The 19396-nt window shown below is 37.3% G+C and overlaps 1 protein-coding gene across 1 annotated transcript in view; it reads left to right on the top strand.

Moving 5' to 3' along the window:
* HERC2 (HECT and RLD domain containing E3 ubiquitin protein ligase 2) overlaps positions 1-19396 on the top strand; it is a 263428-nt gene that overhangs the window by 177123 nt on the left and 66909 nt on the right. The window contains exons 51-60 of the mRNA XM_049614147.1: positions 2414-2608; positions 3544-3649; positions 3739-3830; positions 7190-7365; positions 15163-15274; positions 16711-16792; positions 16899-17042; positions 18536-18626; positions 18926-19103; positions 19290-19371. Coding sequence (XP_049470104.1) covers positions 2414-2608; positions 3544-3649; positions 3739-3830; positions 7190-7365; positions 15163-15274; positions 16711-16792; positions 16899-17042; positions 18536-18626; positions 18926-19103; positions 19290-19371 — 1258 coding nt within the window. The remainder of the gene's footprint in view (positions 1-2413; positions 2609-3543; positions 3650-3738; positions 3831-7189; positions 7366-15162; positions 15275-16710; positions 16793-16898; positions 17043-18535; positions 18627-18925; positions 19104-19289; positions 19372-19396) is intronic.

Here is a 19396-nt window from a genome sequence, read left to right on the forward strand (position 1 = left end):
AGTTTTGCTGATTGTTTCCTTTGCTGTGCAGAAGCTTTTTATTTTGATAAGGTCCCAATAGTTCATTTTTGCTTTTGTTTCCCTTGTCTCTGGAGACTTGTTGAGTAAGAAGTTGTTGCGGCCAAGGTCAGAGAGGTTTTTGCATGCTTTCTCCTTGAGGATTTTGATGGCTTTCTGTCTTACATTTACGTCTTTCATCCATTTTGAGTTTATTTTTGTGTATGGTGTAGGAAAGTGGTCCAGGTTCATTCTTCTGCATGTTGCTGTCCAGTTTTCCCAGCACCAGTTGCTGAAGAGACTGTCTTTATTCCATTGGATATTCTTTCCTGCTTTGTCAAAGATCAGTTGGCCATATGTTTGTGGATCCATTTCTGGGTTCTCTATTCTGTTCCACTGATCTGAGTGTCTGTTTTTGTGCCATTGCACATATTTTATATGCCCATAGAAATGTATTTCTTTTTATTTATATTCTTTGAGGTTAGCAGGATTCTTTATTTTTATTTTCTTTTTTTTCCCCCTTAGCTGTATTTAGGAAATAAATTGACATATAACATTGTGTAAGTTTAAGATGTACAGTGTGACGATTTGGTACATGTATATATTGCAAAATGATTACCACAGTGGGGTTAGTTGGTTAGTTGACAAATCCATCACTTCACATAATTACCTTTGTGTGTGTGTGTGTGGTGAGGGTAAGAACACTTAAGATCTTCCTCAGCAACTTTCAAAGCAGGGCTTTTTAAATCTCTAGCTTGATATCTTTTGTCAGTTCTAGAGATTTTTCAGTCAGTAATATCTTCAAATATTGTCTGTGTCCTATTGTCTCTTCTGTTTTTGGGATTCCTATTTCACCAGTGTCAGAGCTTCTTTCTATTCTCTTTCACCTGCTCTTTTATGTTTTCTAAGCTTTTGCTCCTCAGGACTTCTTTCTAGATATTGTTTAGTAATTCTCTTTTTACCTGAGTCTCTTGTGCTAGTAAACCTATTCATTGAGTTCTTAATTTCAATTACTACATTTAATAATTTTTCTTAATGTTTATTTTTGAGAGTGAGAGCGTGTGTACTAGTGGGGGAGGGGCAGAAAGAGGGAGACAGAGGATCCCAAGCAGGCTTCTTGCTGTCAGTACAGAGCCCAATGTGGGGCATGAACTCACAGACTCATGAAATCATGACCTGAGCCAAAATCAAGAGTTGGCCACTCAACTGACTGAGCCACCCAGGTGCCCCTAACAACTTTAATTTTTCTGTTTTTTAATATAATTTTCAATTCTCTGCTGAAATATTCACTGTTCTTATCTTTTCAGACATAAGTAAGTATGGTTATTTTAAAAACTGTCTTATAACTCCAATATCTAGAGACTCTGTGGGTCTGTTTTTATTGTCTGTTATTTCTGATAGTTTTTTTAGTCATGTCTTAGTCTAGTCTCCTCATATGCCATTATGTACTGGACATTATATTAAAAAAAATTGTTTCTTGAATCATTTTGAGGCCCAAGATATTATCATTCTCCAGAGACTGAGGGGAAAGAGGGTTGGTCTTCCAGGTAATTGGGGTAAGTAACTATCTGAGCTCACCTCAGGCCGGTTTCAGCGACTGAGATGATTTCATGCTGAACTTTAATAAAATAAACAGCACTGCACAGTTCACTCTTCCTCTTGGGATTTTTCCTGTTGAGATCCCAACCCAAAGTGTGGGTTTTTCTGTGGCTATCTTCTTCTCTCCTGGTGGGCTCTGGACTCCAGTTCTTGGTCCCCATCTCTCCCCTGCCCAAGGCTGTCCAAAGTAGTGTGGTTTTTTTGGAGGCTCTCCTTACTGACAATTATGATCAGGGACAAGTAGCTTCTGATCCATGGTTTTGCTCATTTGGACATCTCTTTTCATCTCAGCTTTTCTTAGATTCTGGTCCCATAATTCTTTACCATCTTGTTATTTCGGATACTTTTAAGATTTTTTCATCTTTAAATGTTTTATCTGCCTTTTCTAGTTGTCCTCAATGGGGGGGGGGGAATAGATGAATTTCCAGATTTGCCATTCATGGATGTAGAGACTCTTTACAGGTTTGGTTTTGCTTTGCATTTGTAACAGCATTTTTAATCAGAATGGCTTTTGTTAGAACTGTTGCTGAACTCCCTCTCTCCCCCAGCTTCTATGTATTCTTTCATCTGGAAATATGTCACTCTGTTGTTACTTGACAGTCAAGTAGAATAAGCCATAGCATTATATAAACTTCATTTCATAAATTGGTATAAAATACACTGACTAAGCTTTTGAAGCTATTTTAGGTATTCCGTCCTTTTAAGTTGAAAACTTACTATTTTCTTGAAGTAAGAACTTCTCACTGTGTAGTATTCTTTATTTCTTGGTTGTGAAGGTCCTTCCATACACATCTTAACACTGTTTGACCACCATTAAATAGGACAGTCTGCAATATTTTGTGGCCGTGCTGGAAAACAGCTGAAGCGTTGTCACAGCAGTCAGCCAGGAATGCTGCTGGACAGCTGGTCCCGGATGGTAAAGAGCCTAAATGTGTCATCCTCTGTGAACCAGGCTTCTCGTCTTATTGATGGCAGTGAGCCCTGCTGGCAGTCTTCTGGCTCACAAGGAAAGGTAGTGTGCCATGTGGCACTTCTAGAAATGCTTTCATTTAGATGGCTTTACCATTTTAAACTTCAAAATGAACTTTGAAAAATCTGCTAAGTTACATACACTGTGTTGATACCTGCCAGTACTGATTTTATATTTTAGTTCAAAATTATTTTTAAAGCTATGAGTAATACACCATCCAATATGTATTGTCAGATTTTTTTTCTTTTACCATTTTTTATTTGTTTTTGAGAGACAGAGACTAAGCATGAGCAGGGAGGGGCAGAAAGAGGGAGACACAGAATCTGAAACAGGCTCCAGGCTGTCAGCACAGAGCCCGATGTAGGGCCCAAATATATGAACTATGAGATCATGACCTGAGTCAAAGTGAGATGCTTAACCGACTGAGCCACTCAGGTGCCCCTATTGTCAGAGATTTTAAGCAATATATGTAACATATTATCTAACTGACCAATTGATAGAAGGGGGTAATTGCTGTTGTTTTTGTTAACTCTCCCACATAAAATGTATGAGTTCAGATTCTGCTTCTGGTGAGCACTTTTTCTAATATATCTGAACAAATATGTGTTGCTCTTTGGAATGTTATCATGATTGCGCTCACATGTGGGTGTACGTCTTTTGAACTCATGGTCAGTCTTGGAGAAAAGGGTTGTTTTTTTTTTTTTTTTTCCTATCTTGACTCTAGTATTTTTATAGTCCACTCCTGGATGGGTATAAAGAGGCCACTGAAGATCAGGAGTCTCTAAACACATAGTTCCTGGGGTTCAGAGTGAGACTTTCTTGTAATGAACAATTAAGTAGTAGAGTAGAATAGTCCTCTCTCTCAGGTCATATCATATATTTAGAAAATCTCATGTAGATTCAGTCTTCAGTGATACTATTTTAATAGCTAAAATATGGCTGAGTTTTACTAATTGAGAGTACATTTTTTTTTAAAGCATTGGATTCGTTTGGAGATTTTCCCAGATGTTCTTGTTCATAGATTAAAAATGATAGTTGATCCTGCTGACAGTAGCTACATGCCTTCCCTGGTTGTGGTGTCAGGTAATTGAATTAGTTTACTCAAAGAATATCTTCTCTCATATGATAAAAACTCCTTTGTCTGATTCCTTTACTCTGTTTTTCCCCACTAGGTGGAAATTCCCTAAATAACCTAATTGAACTAAAGACAATCAACATTAATCCCACTGACACCACAGTGTCCCTTCTGAATGACTGCACAGAGGTATGATATCGTTTTTGATGGTTTGCAAAGGACAGTGGAGGTGACTTTTTTGATTGTCTCTAAACTAACATTGAGCCTGCTTTCCCCCCTGAATTAGATTAAACAGGTATATAATTTGAATTTGCTGCTTATCAGGTCAGCTTGAAAAGGAAACAAAATAAATTTCATTCTCACTATCTTAAGTAAGAAGTGAGGGTAAAGCTCCTAGCAAAAGTTGTTACCGGGCACATCATACTGGTTTTTGCATCCAGCACAGGATTGTTTTTATTAAGCATCTATTAAGATGTGATGGTTTTTTTCTACCTGCACATGTGACACCTAAATTGCTTTTTTGTTTTCATTCCTGTTGGCATCAAGTATGGAACATGTCCTGAAATACTGAGCTATTGATTTGATTGGTTATAAAGTAATTTTTAAAATGAATACAAGTTTATTATAAATCTTGAAAATGCTGTCAAGGTTCTTTTACATAGTCCCTCTATTACAGAGCAGTGAGACTGTCTCATATCTTTCAGTACATCTTTTCACACAGATGTCAGTACAATTTTAATAAGTATATTAAAAATAATACAAAATAATATAGTTTTTAATACCACCTATATATTATTGTTTCATGAGGACTTATTTAATTGGTACAATGATAGTATAGATATCAAATAATTGACATTTATTCATCTAAAATTTATAAGTGAGTTTAAAAAAATTAAAAAAAAAAGTTTTTTTAATGTTTATTTATTTTTGAGAGCAAGAAAGAGACAAAGTGAACAGGGGAGGGGCATAGAGGGAGGCACAGAATCTGAAGCAGACTCAAGGCTCTGATCTGCAGCACAGAATTTTTGAACTTACAAACCATGAGATCCTGACCTGAACCGAAGTTGGATACTTAACCCACTGAGCCATCCAGGTGCCCCATAATTGAGTTTATTTTTAAATTATTAAATTCAGTTCAGCATTTATTATTACTATTATTGTCATTGGTCTACCCACATAAGAGCAGACAAGTTCAAGGTGGTCCTAGTGTGTTATTTAAAAGAAGCTGATACATAGCCATCAAGTTAATTTGTTCATGGGTGAAAAGTTGGTAACTTGTGTCTAGTCTATGGGAATGTACCAGCTTCTTTTCCCAGGTCTAAGAGGTGATGATCCGGCCTTTATTTTCAAACTTCAATAAATAGATTATGGGAAACCATTCATTTCTGAATGTCACTATTTTGGGATATACCAATTAATTAATTGATAATTAGTACCAGTGGTGGTAATAAATGAATAAAGTCATAAATTATTGAAAGGAAAGATAATATTGAATTTTTCTGAAAAAAGGTAATACCGAGTTTTAGTACATTTTACTGTTAACTCATTGCTAGATAACTGAAAGCAGCTTGTCTAATGTCTTAATTATACTCCTCAGTATTGTTGTACTTTAAATCAAGTAGAGTTAATTAAATCAGTAACTAACAGATGATTATTCATAAAAGGTGTATTAATTGTAATACAATAAATTTTCAACTTAGAACAATTTATTACATAATATTTGGTAAGTATAGAGTAGTGTACATGACATGTGAGAAATATGAAGCATTGTGAGTAGTTGGAAAACTCATGACCCACTCTATTCCTCCAACCAGCTTAAGAACAAGAATATTATCATTCCTGGGAAGCCATTGGACATTCTAGCATTGCCTTTCCTATAAAAATGGCTTGTTGTGGTAATTTTCTAACATAACCAAAAATAAAAAGGATACTGAATTCCCCACAAACCTTTGACACATCTTCAACAATTATCAACATTTTTGCCATTCATGTTTCACTGTCTCCTATATCTTCCCCTTTTTTTAAAATTCCTAGAGTGTGTAAAAGCAAGTCCTAGATATGACCTTATTCCATATTATGTACTTCAATATTAACCTCTAAAAAATAAACATAAAAAATTAAATTAAAAAAATGAATAAATAAAAAATATAAAAGTGATGCCTGGGTAGCTCAGTCAGTTATACGTCTAACTTTTGATTTTGGCTCAGGTGATGATCTCATGGTTGCGAGATAAAGCCCCAAGATCCACGCCCAGCGTGGAGCCTGCTTAGGATTCTCTCTCCCTTTCTCACTCTGCCCTCTCTCCGCTCGCTTGCTCTCTTTCTCTCTCTCTGTAAATAAATAAACAAACCTCCAACAAGGACTTTGAAAATGTAACCACAATGCCATGATCACACCTAATAGTTATTCTTTAATATCATACAATATCCAGTCAGTGTTTACATTTTTTGGAGTTATCCCATAAATATCTTTTTGCAGTTGGTTTGTGTGCCTTTACTTTGCACTTCATTTAAGTCTTGATTCTCTTGGTTTTGTTTTGCCAAAGAAAGAAATTGGTTTTCATTTCCTGTAGAATTTTTCATTTTTTCATTTGTTTTTTTGCATCCCAGTGGTTTTGTTCCATCTGTGTTTCCTGAGACATCTTAGGTAGTAGATCTTGTGGTTTGATCAGGTCCATTTGGGGCAATAAGAAGTCAGTGGAAGTGTGTGTGCTTCATGCTGCCTCATCACTCTTTGTTCACAGGAAATATAGGCATAGAGGAATACTGTAGATGCCAGATACAGGATGTGGGGCACTCTGCAGGACAAAGAACCAACTTTAACAAATGGATGTCAAAGGCATAACAGAGAGAGGTTGCATCCTGTTTGGATCCTGATTTGAACAAGCCAAGAATAGAAAAATGTTTATGAGATGATCAGAAATGTTGATTACTGGTAGCGTATTAGATGATAGAAAGAATTATTGTTTTAGGTATGACCATAATAATGTGGATGTATTTTTTAAATGCTTGTACTTCAGTGACACACTGAAGTTTGAAACAACATGGTCCCTGGAATTTTCTTATGATAATCTGTGTATGAACAAAATTGCTCATAATGTTGATAACTTGGAACTAGGTGATAGGGTTGTGGGGCTTTTTGTGTGATTTTCTCTAATTTATATATATTCAAGTATTCTTTATTCTAAAAGTTAAGAATGCTCTGAACTACCTGACGTTTAATCTCTTTCCAAATAATTCTTGGTTCTAGAATGCTTTAAGACAGAAGTTTGTAGTCATTCAGTAAGGCTATTATACTGCTTCATTTTAGTAAGAAAATGAGTATGAGTCCCATACCTTGGATATACATACGTGGTGATTAATGACTTTTTAAAACTGTACTCAAATGTAGCTGTATTAATATTGCCTAACTTGCTTGAAATTTCCAGAACTAAAGTGAAAGAGCTGTAACTTTCCACACATTCCATGTCTCAAATGTGTTGCTGTCCAGTTTAAGTATCTCATGTATTTGAGTTTAAAAAGTCTGTAGCTTACCGTTTTTGTGTCTAGTATCACAGGTATATTGAAATTGCAATAAAGCAGTGCAGGAGCTCAGGAATTGATTGTAAAATTCATGGTCTCATCCTGCTGGGGCGGATCCGTGCAGAGGAGGAAGATTTAGCTGCAGTTCCTTTCTTAGCCTCTGATAATGAAGAGGAAGAAGATGAAAAAGGAAACAGTGGGAGGTGAGAGCCATTTGTTACTGGTGGTGCTCATTGCAAAATTCTCACCCTTAAAAGCAAATATTTAATTGGAGTGTATTTAATAATGAGAGTAATTTTATGCACTCAGGAATGTTTGGAAAATTTTAGTTGTTTTAAAAATTTTTAACTTAATTTTTGAAAAATGTTTAATGTAGAAACACATTGGGGTGCCTGGGTGGCTCAGTTGGTTGAGCATCTGACTTCAGCTCAGGTCATGATCTCATGGTTCGAGACTTCGAGCCTCGCATTGGGCTCTGTGCTGACAGCTCAGAGCCTGGAGCCTGCTTCAGATTCTGTGTCTCCCTCTCTCTGCCCCTTCCCCCATGCACACACGTGTGTGTACTCTCTGTCTCTCAAAAATAATTAAATATTAAAAAATACCATTAAAAAGAAGAAATAAAAATGTTTAATTTTTCCACCTGAAATATCACAGTTAATATTTTGATATATATCCTTTTAGTTTTCTTTTTTATCTGTCCCTAATTGTGTTTTTCCAAGAGATGGTGTGATATGATATACATTTTATAAACTTTTTGCTAAATATTTTGTTAACTTTTAAATTGAAATATTGTGTAAAATATATATAATAAAATTTATCCTCAACTATTTTTATTTTTTTATTAAAAAAATTTTTTTAATGTTTATTTATTTTTGAGAGAGAGAGGGAGACAGACAGACAGACAGAGAGACAGAGCATGAGAGGCAGAGGGGCAGAGAGAGAGGGAGACACAGAATCTGAAGCAGGCTCCAGGCTCTGAGCTGTCAGCACAGAGCCTGATGTGGGGCTCAAACTCACAGAGTACAAGATCATGACCTGAGCTGAAGTCAGAGGCTTAACTGACTGAGCCACCCAGGCGCCCCAGCCTCTTAACTATTTTTATTTTTTGATCAAGTGGTATTCATTCCTGGGCTTCACGGCTGGTTCAACACTCGCAAATCAATCAATGTGATACATCATGTTAATAAAAGAAAAGATAAGAACCATATGATCCTGTCAATCGATGCAGAAAAAGCATTTGACAAAATTCAGCATCCTTTCTTAATAAAAACCCTTGAGAAAGTCGGGATAGAAGGAACATACTTAAACATCATAAAAGCCATTTATGAAAAGCCCACAGCTAATATCATCCTCAATGGGGAAAAACTGAGAGCTTTTTCCCTGAGATCAGGAACATGACAGGGATGTCCACTCTCACCACTGTTTCACATAGTGTTGGAAGTCCTAGCATCAGCAATCAGACAGCAAAAGGAAATCAAAGGCATTAAAATTGGCAAAGATGAAGTCAAGCTTTCACTTTTTGCAGATGACATGACATTATACATGGAAAACCCGATAGACTCCACCAAAAGTCTGCTAGAACTGATATATGAATTCAGCAAAGTCTTAGGATACAAAATCAATGTACAGAAATCAGTTGCATTCTTACACACTAATAATAAAGCAACAGAAAGACAAATAAAGAAACTGATCCCATTCACAATTGCACCGAGAGTCATAAAATACCTAGAAATAAGCCTAACCAAAGATGTAAAAGGTCTGTATGCTGACAACTATAGAAAGCTTATCAAGGAAATTGAAGAAGATACAAAGAAATGGAAAAACATTCCGTGCTCATGGATTGGAAGAATAAATATTGTTAAAATGTCAATACTACCCAAAGCTATCTACACATTCAATGCAATCCCAATCAAAATTGCACCAGCATTCTTCTCGAAGCTGGAACAAGCAATCCTAAAATTTATATGGAACCACAAAAGGCCCCGAATAGCCAAAGTAATTTTGAAGAAGACGACGACCAAAGCGGGAGGCATCACAATCCCAGACTTTAGCCTCTACTACAAAGCTGCAGTCATCAAGACAGCATGGTATTGGCACAAAAACAGACACACAGACCAATGGAATAGAATAGAGACTCCAGAATTGGATCCACAAAAGTATGGCCAACTAATCTTTGACAAAGCAGGGAAGAACATCCAATCGAAAAAAGACAGTGACTTTAACAAATGGTGCTGGGAGCACTGGACAGCAACATGCAGAAGGATGAAACTAGACCACTTTCTTACGCCATTCACAAAAATAAACTCAAAATGGATGAAGGACCTAAATGTGAGACAGGAAACCATCAAAACCTTAGAGGAGAAAGCAGGAAAAAACCTCTCCAACCTCAGCCATAGCAATTTCTTACTTGACACATCTCCAAAGGCAAGGGAATTAAAAGCAAAAGTGAACTATTGGGACCTCATGTAGATAAAAAGCTTCTGCACTGCAAAAGAAACAACCAACAAAACTAAAAGGCAACCGATGGAATGGGAAAAGATATTTGCAAATGACATATCGGACAAAGGGCTAGTATCCAAAATCTGTAAAGAACTCACCAAACTCCACACCCGAAAAACAAATAATCCAGTGAAGAAATGGGCAGAAAACATGAATGACACTTCTCTAAAGAAGACATCTGGATAGCCAACAGGCACATGAAAAGATGCTCAATGTTGCTCCTCATCAGGGAAATACAAATCAAAACCACACTCATATACCACCTCACGCCAGTCAGAGTGGCTAAAAGGAACAAATCAGGAGACTATAGATGCTGGAGAGGATGTGGGGAAATAAGAACCCTCTTGCACTGTTGGTGGGAATGCAAACTGGTGCAGCCACTCTGGAAAACAGTGTGGAGGTTCCTCAAAAAGTTAAAAATAGATCTACCCTATGACCCAGCAATAGCACTGCTAGGAATTTCTGCAAGGGATACAGGAGTGCTGATGCCTCGGGGCACTTGTACCCCGATGTTTATAGCAGCACTTTCAACAATAGCCAAATTATGGAAAGAGCCTAAATATCCATCAACTGATGAATGGATAAAGAAATTGTGGTTTGTATACACAAGGAATACTATTGGGCAATGAGAAAGAATGAAATCTGGCCTTTTGTAGCAATGTGGATGGAACTGGAGAGTGTTATTCTAAGTGAAATAAGTCACACAGAGAAAGACAGATACCATATGTTTTCACTCTTATGTGGATCCTGAGAAACTTAACAGAAGACCATGGGGGAGGGGAAGGAAAAAAAAAGTTAGGGAGGGATCCAAACCGTAGGAGACTCTTAAAAACTGAGAATAAACTGAGGGTTGATGGGGGGTGGAAGGGAGGGGAGGGTGGGTGATGAGTATTGAGGAGGGTACCTGTTGGGATGAGCACAGGGTGTTGTATGGAAACCAGTTTGACAATAAATTTCATATTAAAAAAAAACTTTTTAAATGTATGTAGTTCCTTGGCATTAAGTACATTCATATTATTGTGTAATTACGGGCAGTATTTATCCCTCAAATATCCATACCATTAAATAGCCTTTTGTCAGGGCGCCTGGGTGGCTCAGTCGGTTAAGTGCCGCCTTCAGGTCAGATCATGATCTCAAAGTCTGTGGGTTTGAGCCCCACATCGGGCTCTTGGTGACAACTTGGAGCCTAGAGCCGGCTTCAGATTCTGTGTCTCCCTCTGTCTCTGCCTCTCCCCTGCTCACACTCTGTCTCTCTCAAAAATAAAATAAAAACCTAAAAAAATTAACAAAAAAATAGTCTTCTGTCATGTAATTTTATTGAGTGCAGTATTTCATCTTATGACGATGTTCTCATTTGCTTACTCAATTAGATATTTTGCATGAATATTATAGTGATGAATATTAGTGTATTTATTCATTCACCATCCATCTATTGAATACCTGTTATGAGCTAAATCCTATTTTCTGTCCTGTGAATGCTGTGGTGAATATGCAAATTAAGACAAAGACACACATCAGAATTCATCATCAGAGTGGCTGTGGAAAGTGCATGAAGGAGAAATGCATGGTGCTTTGAGAGTCAAACAAAAGACCGTTGATCTACAAAAGAGCATTGATCTGTCAGGAGAACAAGAAAAACTCTCTCCAAAGGCATACTTTCAGGAAAAGTCAGAGTTTTCAAAACAAAGTGGGCAGAAAAAGGTGTTTCGGGCAGGGGAATAACATATACCAAGGGTTTTCTAAGAAAGACATCTGCCAGGTTTCTGCACATTCATTTTTTTAATTCTTTTTTTCCCCTTACATACATACATACATACATACATACATACATACATACATACATTTATTTATGACCTAGAGAGACAGAGCACAAGTTAAGGAGGGGCAGAGAGAGAAGGAGACACAGAATCTGAAGCAGGTTCCAGGCTCTTAGCTATCAGCACAGAGCCCAATGCGGGGCTCGAACTCACAAACTGTGAGATCATGACCTGAGCTGAACTTGAACGCTTAACTGAGCCACCCAGGCGCCCCAGAAAACAGTGCATTTTCAAGTGTTGTGTGTGGGTTATATTCAAATGGCTTTGTTTCTTAAGGCATAAGTAAGAAATTTTCATAAAATAGAAAAATTCATACAAATAGTAAAACCAATATCTATCTTGTACAGAAAAAAATTTAAATATATATAAAAATCCAAGATGGCTTTTAGACTGAAATCTAACTACTTCTGAAATATATCTAGATTATAGGTTCTTTCTTTCTGTCTTTCTTTCTTTTTTAATTTTATTTTTTATTTTTTAAAATTTACATCCAAATTAGCATATAGTGAAACAATGATTTCAGGAGTAGATTCCTTAATGCCCCTTACCCGTTTAGCCCATCCCCCTTCCCACAACCTCTCTTGTAACCTCAGTTTGTTCTCCATATTTATGAGTCTCTTCTGTTTTGTCCCCCTCCCTGTTTTTATATAATTTTTGTTTCCCTTCCCTTATGTTCATCTGTTTTGTCTCTTAGAGTCCTTATATGAGTGAAGTCATATGATTTTTGTCTTTCTCTGACTGACTAATTTCACTTAGTATAATACCCTCCAGTTCCATCCACGTAGTGGCAGATGGCAAGATTTCGTTGTTTTCGATTGCCAAGTAATACTCCATTGTATATATATATACCACATCTTCTTTATCCATTCATCCATCGATGAACATTTGGGCTCTTTCCATACTTTGGCTATTGTTGATAGTGCTGCTATAAACATGGGGGTGCATGTGTCCCTTCGAAACAGCACACCTGTATCCCATGGATAAATTCCTAGTAGTGCAATTGCTGGGTCGTAGGGTAGTTCTATTTTTAGTTTTTTGAGGAACCTCCATACTGTTTTCCAGAGTGGCTGCAACTGCTTGCATTCCTATCGCTTTTTTAATTCTAAGATGTTTATGGAGGACTGGAGTGTGTAGGCAGATGTTTGAGCTCTGTTCACGTCCCAGTAGAAAACAACGTAGATAAATCACTTTCCTCAGATAAGTTGTATTTCCCTAGAGAAATTGCTAAAAGTACATTGCTAAATCAAATGATATACAAAGTCAGTTGATACGTGTTACTGTTGTCCTGCTAGTGTAACCTGTTCCTTGCGGATACTAGAAGGAGGCAGGTACCCTAGTGCTAGCTGAGTTCTTCTGCACTGCCCTTTTCACTAAGTGTTTTTTAGTTTTTTAGACAATGTAAGCTGTCTTTCTTTTAGAAACAGAGGAACTCTGCCTCTCACTGTTATTAAAACACATTCTCTTAGTCGTGAATGGGTGGCAACTGTGGTAATGAATCAGGTTATTCTGGGGTTCTGTGATCTTGGGTTTGGATTCTGTCGTGTTTTATTTTGGAACCTTTGCACTGAAACTGAAAAGAAAATAGTATATATGACACTACCTCATCTAGAATATATATCCTATTGTATGTTATGGTTCAAACTGATGGTATCTATATACGTTAATTAAGGAAGGAAAATTCCAGTTTCCTTAAATGAATCATTGAGATTTTTAAGAGGAAGATCTGTAGATTTGCATATTCTTATTCAGTAGCTTTGAAAATGAATTGGGCAAATATGTAAATACATGTACTATATATATGAGATAACCAAAAATGTTTGAGCTGTACTCATTGATGAAATTTTTACATAATTGAATACATTAACAAAGTAATTCTAGGTATTTGAATGTAATGTTTTTTCCTGTCAGATTTTAATTAGCTAACGATTTCAGGGTGAATGAGTAGTCCAGACAGTCTTCCCTGCCCACACTAACTACCCACTGACCTCCATTCCTGCTGGTTGATAATTACATGGTACCAGTTGTTTCATTTCTTGCATATCACTCTTGGTGTCCCATACATATTTTTGACTAAAATGTGTTGTAAGTATGTCAAAGATACATGGTCCCTGATTTACAGTAGTTTGACTTGTAAGTTTTCAACTTTACGATAGTGCAAAAGTGATACACATTCAGTAGAAGCCATACTTGGAATTTTGAATTTTGATCTTTTCCCAAATTAGCAATTTGTGGTACAATCCTCTCTTTTAATACTGGATGGCAGCAGCAAGCCTTAGCTCCCAGCCATGTGATCACAAGGGTAAATAACCAATATACTTATTATAGCCATTCTGTTCCTATACCATTCTGTTTTTCATTTTCAGTACAGTATTCAAGAAATTACATGAGATACTCAACACTTTATTATAAAATAGGCTTTGTCTATTTTGTCCAACTGTAGACTAAGTGTTCTCTGCATGTTCAAGGTAGGGTAGGCTAAGCTATGATTTTCAATAGGTTAGGTGCAGTTTTAAAATGCATTTCAACTTATGGTATTTTCTATTTATGAAGAATTTATTGGGGTATAATACCATTGTAAGTGGAGGAAGATCTGTACTTACAATATACATTACTTGTTCTCTTTTGCCTGGTATCAGATGAAAGAATTTTCCTACATTTTTATTCCCAACCCATAATATTTTGATCCCTGAAAGTAAATATTCATTAGTATATAATGTATTACAAAAATCTTACTTATCTGGAATCCAGTCTCGAGCCTTCACTTTTCCATCCTCACTTATAAAAATAGAACAAAAGCAAACAAAAAGGCAAACACCTTAAATACAGAAGAAGCAGTTCCTTAGTAGCTGGCATTACCTGACAACGAAGAAAATCTAACACTGTCCCATTTACTTGGTGGTCTCGAGTTCAAGAACTGGAGTACTTTATTGATTCAACTTCCAACCCATTGAGGGCAGGTCAGGAGATTTAATGAGCAAGGTGGTGCGAGCCAGTAGCCAGAGCTTTGCTTCAGGAGCCTTGGGGTACAGAGCAGGCCCCTCAGGAGAGCAAGGAGGTGGGGGATCTCTAGCCCAGCTGCCCTATGTGGAGGGCAGAGGGTGTGAAGGATAAAAATTACATTTTGCTTTGGGACATGTATCTGTGTTAGAGTACCTCAAAAGTCATATGGCTAAATCTATTTTATTACTTCTTTGAGGGGAAAAACGTTTATTGTTTAATAAACCAGTTGTTTATTTAGATTTACGGACATTGCCACAATGCCAGGCCCAGTGGTGATTCCTGAGGCCATTTAATCATTAAGTGTTCTCTGAATTTAACATCTGTAGTAGTTGTGTATTGAGGCATTGGGCGGGTATATCTGTGAGACAGTAAAACAGTTGTTTTGTTCAACTTGATGTGTAAGAAGAAAGAGAGCTTCATAGTGTGTCATAGAAAGGTCTCCGCCAAAAACAAGGCTAGAGTTAAATTACAGTATTGAAAGGTATTATGATGGCATCTAGAAATTTTGACCCTCTGGAATGCTAACTTGTGTATTTACTTGAGGTTTTGTTGTATTAAAACAAAACTTTTAAGAGTTTCTGATAATAACCAGCAAACTTTGCTTGCTTGAGGTTGCTTTCCTTTTTGTTTAAAAAAATTTTTTATATTAAATGACTTCTATTTCTGTCTTTTTTGTTTGGTTAGCCTTATTAGAAAGAAGGCTGCAGGGCTGGAATCAGCGGCTACAATAAGAACCAAAGTGTTTGTGTGGGGACTGAATGACAAGGACCAGCTGGGCGGCCTGAAGGGCTCTAAGGTATCCCTCTCTGCCTGAAGTTCCTCACCTGACACTCACCTGTCATCACCTGTCATTACATGATCGAGGAGGATCTTTGCTGGTGCCTTTGTCCCAGAGAGGCTCAAAAATAATCAGACCTCTTTGGAGGTTTTTATGATGGTTTACCTTCTATAAGTTGTTGTGTAAATTGGCTTTTCTAAAGACATTCTTGATATGAACTTGCAGACATTATCAGATTTAGTTTCTATTAAAGCCTCTGTCCTTAGAAAATAGTGCACTTCAGATGTAGTGGTATTATTGCTGTTTTTTAAACTAGAAAATATACTTTTGGAAAGATTTGACAAACAGATGAAAATTATAGACTGTAATTATATTTTGCCTCCAGTACAATAAACATTTTCGCTAACCATGAACAAAATAAAGTGTAAAAAATGCCATAGTGGCATAAAGATGAGCAAGACGTCATTTAAACACTAGGTACAACAAATGATGCATTTGAACTAGGGTTGAATTCAGCATCTGTTATGTTACTTAGTGTCTCTTAACCAAGGAGCCACAGAACAAATTACTCGAAATTTAGTGCCTGGAAATAGTTTCCCTTCCGATAAGTGTCTCTGCCTTTCAGTATTCTGTGAGACTTCACCCATCATAAGATCCCTTATTAACTTGCATTGTTGAGAAGCTGATAAGGAAAGTTAGAACTCATTTTAAGTCTCCCCTTTCAAATACAATAAATTTTCATCTTTATTTGAACATCCTTGAATCAATTTGTGTTTTAAAGCCCCAAGGCTCCATTTGGAGGTGGGCAGGGGGCAGTAAGCTCTGGAGTCTCAGTTGTAATGGTGTGGGGCTGTATAGAGGATTTGTTGGAGTTTGCACGTGAAGCATAGATTTGGCATTCCATGGTTATGATGAAGATTCTTTCTGGTGCTGGAGTAGTGATTATCTGATAATTTTGGGGAATTATAAAGATAAAGTCTTTAAGAATTTTAAATTAAGTCATACCCATACCAATGGGAAATTGAAGCACATAATTTCTGAGAGATGTCAGAATCAATAAGAATGAGCAGGAAGTGACATGAAATAAAATGTTTACCAGATGCTGGGTTACATCTTTACATTATATATATTTTATTTTTCACCTTTTATTGTGGAGCTTTTCAGACATAGCAGGTAGAAAGAATAGGGACCTGAGCCCTCATGTTCCTGTCCAGCTTCAACCATTAACAGTAGAGGGTCATGGTTTTTGTCTTTATTTATTTTACACCTCCACCCCTGTTTAAAGTAGATCTCAGCATATCATTTCATCTTTAGAATACTGTACTGCATCTCTTAGAGAAAAGAACATCTTTGGTTAATATAACCATCCAAATTACAAAGTTTACATGTAATTTTAAACGTGTAAATAAAATTATTTTTTTCCTTCTTTTGCTTAACAACAAATCCTGTTCTAGATAAAAGTTCCTTCGTTCTCGGAGACACTATCTGCTTTGAATGTAGTACAGGTGGCTGGTGGTTCTAAAAGTTTGTTTGCAGGTATGATTATTCTTACACTAAAAAATTTTTAAATTATACTTAGCACTAAAAACATAGTTGTTATGTTGTGAAAAGTGAATCCTATCCTCCTTCTTGTTCTTTGCAGTGACTGTGGAAGGGAAGGTATATGCCTGTGGAGAAGCCACAAATGGCCGGCTGGGGCTGGGCATCTCTAGTGGGACTGTGCCCATCCCTCGGCAGATTACAGCTCTTAGCAGTTACGTGGTCAAGAAGGTGGCCGTTCATTCAGGTACCGGGCCAGAGTTGGCACTTGTATGCAGATAAGCCTTTTGCTCATGCTCTGTAAATAACTATGGCTCTTAAATATTTTTCCTGAGGGCGTCCTTGGATTCCTTTTCAAGTTTTACTTAATTGTTAAGAATAAAAGTTGGATAATGTAAATCTCCAGGTGGTCTAGAATTTATTGTTGGTACACAAGGCTTTTTAGAGACCAGTAGTTGTAGGCATTCCAGGCGTGTGGGGACTAACCCTCCAAGGTATGCATTTTCAGTCTAGAAACAGTGGTCACTGGTTCATGACATCTTTGAAATCATCATGTTCTGTGCTTAAATATAAGCTTGAATATCTTTCTGAGGAAAGAGCCTATAACTTTCCTCAGATTTTCAAAGTGTCTGTGAACCCTAGTGATAAGAAAGATCCTCTGAAAAAATCCCACTCCCTCAATTTAGAACCTTTACTGAAAATTATTCCAAAGCACTGTGTGAGGCCTCTGAGGAATGGAACTAAATTAGATACAAAACTCAGTTCATGCCTGCACTGAATAGGTTTGGGTTTAACCCCATATAAAAGCAAGTCCAAACAGTAGTGGCATGAGCAGGATAGAATTTTACTTTTCTCCTCTGTAAAAGTCTGGGGCTGGGGTCCAGGGCCAGTATGGTAGCTGAGTGCCCACGAGGAGCATAAGCACAGGCTCGCTCTTTCTGTCCATCCTTGATAGATGGCCATGCAGCTCTCCTAGGTGAGCACAGACAGGTGTTTCCTCCAGCCCACTCATTCCCTCTAAAACAGTTTTCAGGAAGCCTTGCTCACTTCTGTCATGTCTCTGTCACCATCCTCTCTGGACAAGGGAGTCTGGGAAGTATACTTTTTAGCTGAGTGTATTGTTACTCTCCTTGCTGTGGGTTCTGTTGGTAAAGAATAGGGCAGAATGAATGTTGTGGGGGACTGGGATCTCAGGAGTTGGCAGGTACACAGGTGACAGAAAATGCCAGTAAAGATAGTGTTGTTCAATCATGGGGCAGAGTGGATGGACTGGGACAGTGGTCCACACTGGGGAAGAGCATGAGCATGAAGATTGAGTACAGTGCCTTAATTGTAAATGATGCTGTTTTTGCTTAAATAACTTCACTGTTGGTGTGCATTTTTCTAAAGCTTAATTGCCAGTACATTTGATAATTTGCCTAATCACAAATGTACTTATTTCTACTTTTTTTCCATCTGAATTTTGATCTTTTGTATATTTAACATAACAGGAACCCCATTATTAAATGGCACTGTTTTCTTCTTCATTGCAAGTAAAATTCTTTCTAGGATTTCAACTTTGTAGTTTAATAAAAGTTCACTTACTTTATGTATTTGTCACCCTGAAATGTTGATCCTATCTACTCATTTATTCAGCACATATTCATTGAGCACATACTCTATGCCAGGCAGAGTAAGTAATTACACTGTGAACTTTTTGTAATGCAACTTTGGCAGCCCATATCTGTGTGGATGTTGCAGGTGGCCGGCATGCTACGGCTTTAACGGTTGATGGGAAGGTGTTTTCCTGGGGTGAAGGTGACGATGGCAAACTTGGACACTTCAGCAGAATGTAAGAATATTTTCTTCATTACTTGCTAGTAAGAAACTGTTACTGATAATAATAGTGAACATCTTTTGGTAGTTATTTTGCAGAAAATTAAATAGGATAGGTCATTTTTGAAAATGGAACTTAAAATATGTATTTGTTAAAAATATCTGTGCATGTGATTTGGCCTCACATGATCTGTTTTAATGTTTGATAGTTGATCTACAGATGTTTGACTAAATGTGGATCAGTGTTGATGTCCTTTTTTTCTTCTTTAAAAAGACTTGATCAATTATGGGGAATATTATTTTATCTTGCTTTAGGAACTGTGACAAGCCACGGCTTATAGAGGCCCTGAAAACCAAGCGTATCCGAGATATTGCCTGTGGCAGCTCGCACAGCGCAGCCCTCACATCCAGTGGGGAGCTGTACACCTGGGGCCTTGGAGAGTACGGCCGGTTGGGACATGGGGATAATACAACACAACTGAAGCCCAAAATGGTGATTATACACATTTTTGTTGCTTACAGAAAACTTACCATCTGCTGATTTCAAGAGAAGATAAGCTTCGAGTCTAGGAAAGTTCATAAAGACATGTGCATTATTGGCTTTCAGTCTGTGGAAAAAATTTCCCTTGTTTTTTCAGTGCCTGTGCTTGATTCTGTTTTTAAATTTGTAATTGAGTAGGTCAAAGTCCTTCTTGGTCACAGAGTAATCCAGGTTGCATGTGGAAGTAGAGATGCACAGACCCTGGCTCTGACTGATGAAGGTGAGCTGCTGCCAGACTCTATGTT

This window comes from Panthera uncia, assembly GCF_023721935.1.
Source record: "Panthera uncia isolate 11264 chromosome B3 unlocalized genomic scaffold, Puncia_PCG_1.0 HiC_scaffold_1, whole genome shotgun sequence".
Taxonomy (NCBI): Eukaryota; Metazoa; Chordata; class Mammalia; order Carnivora; family Felidae; genus Panthera; species Panthera uncia.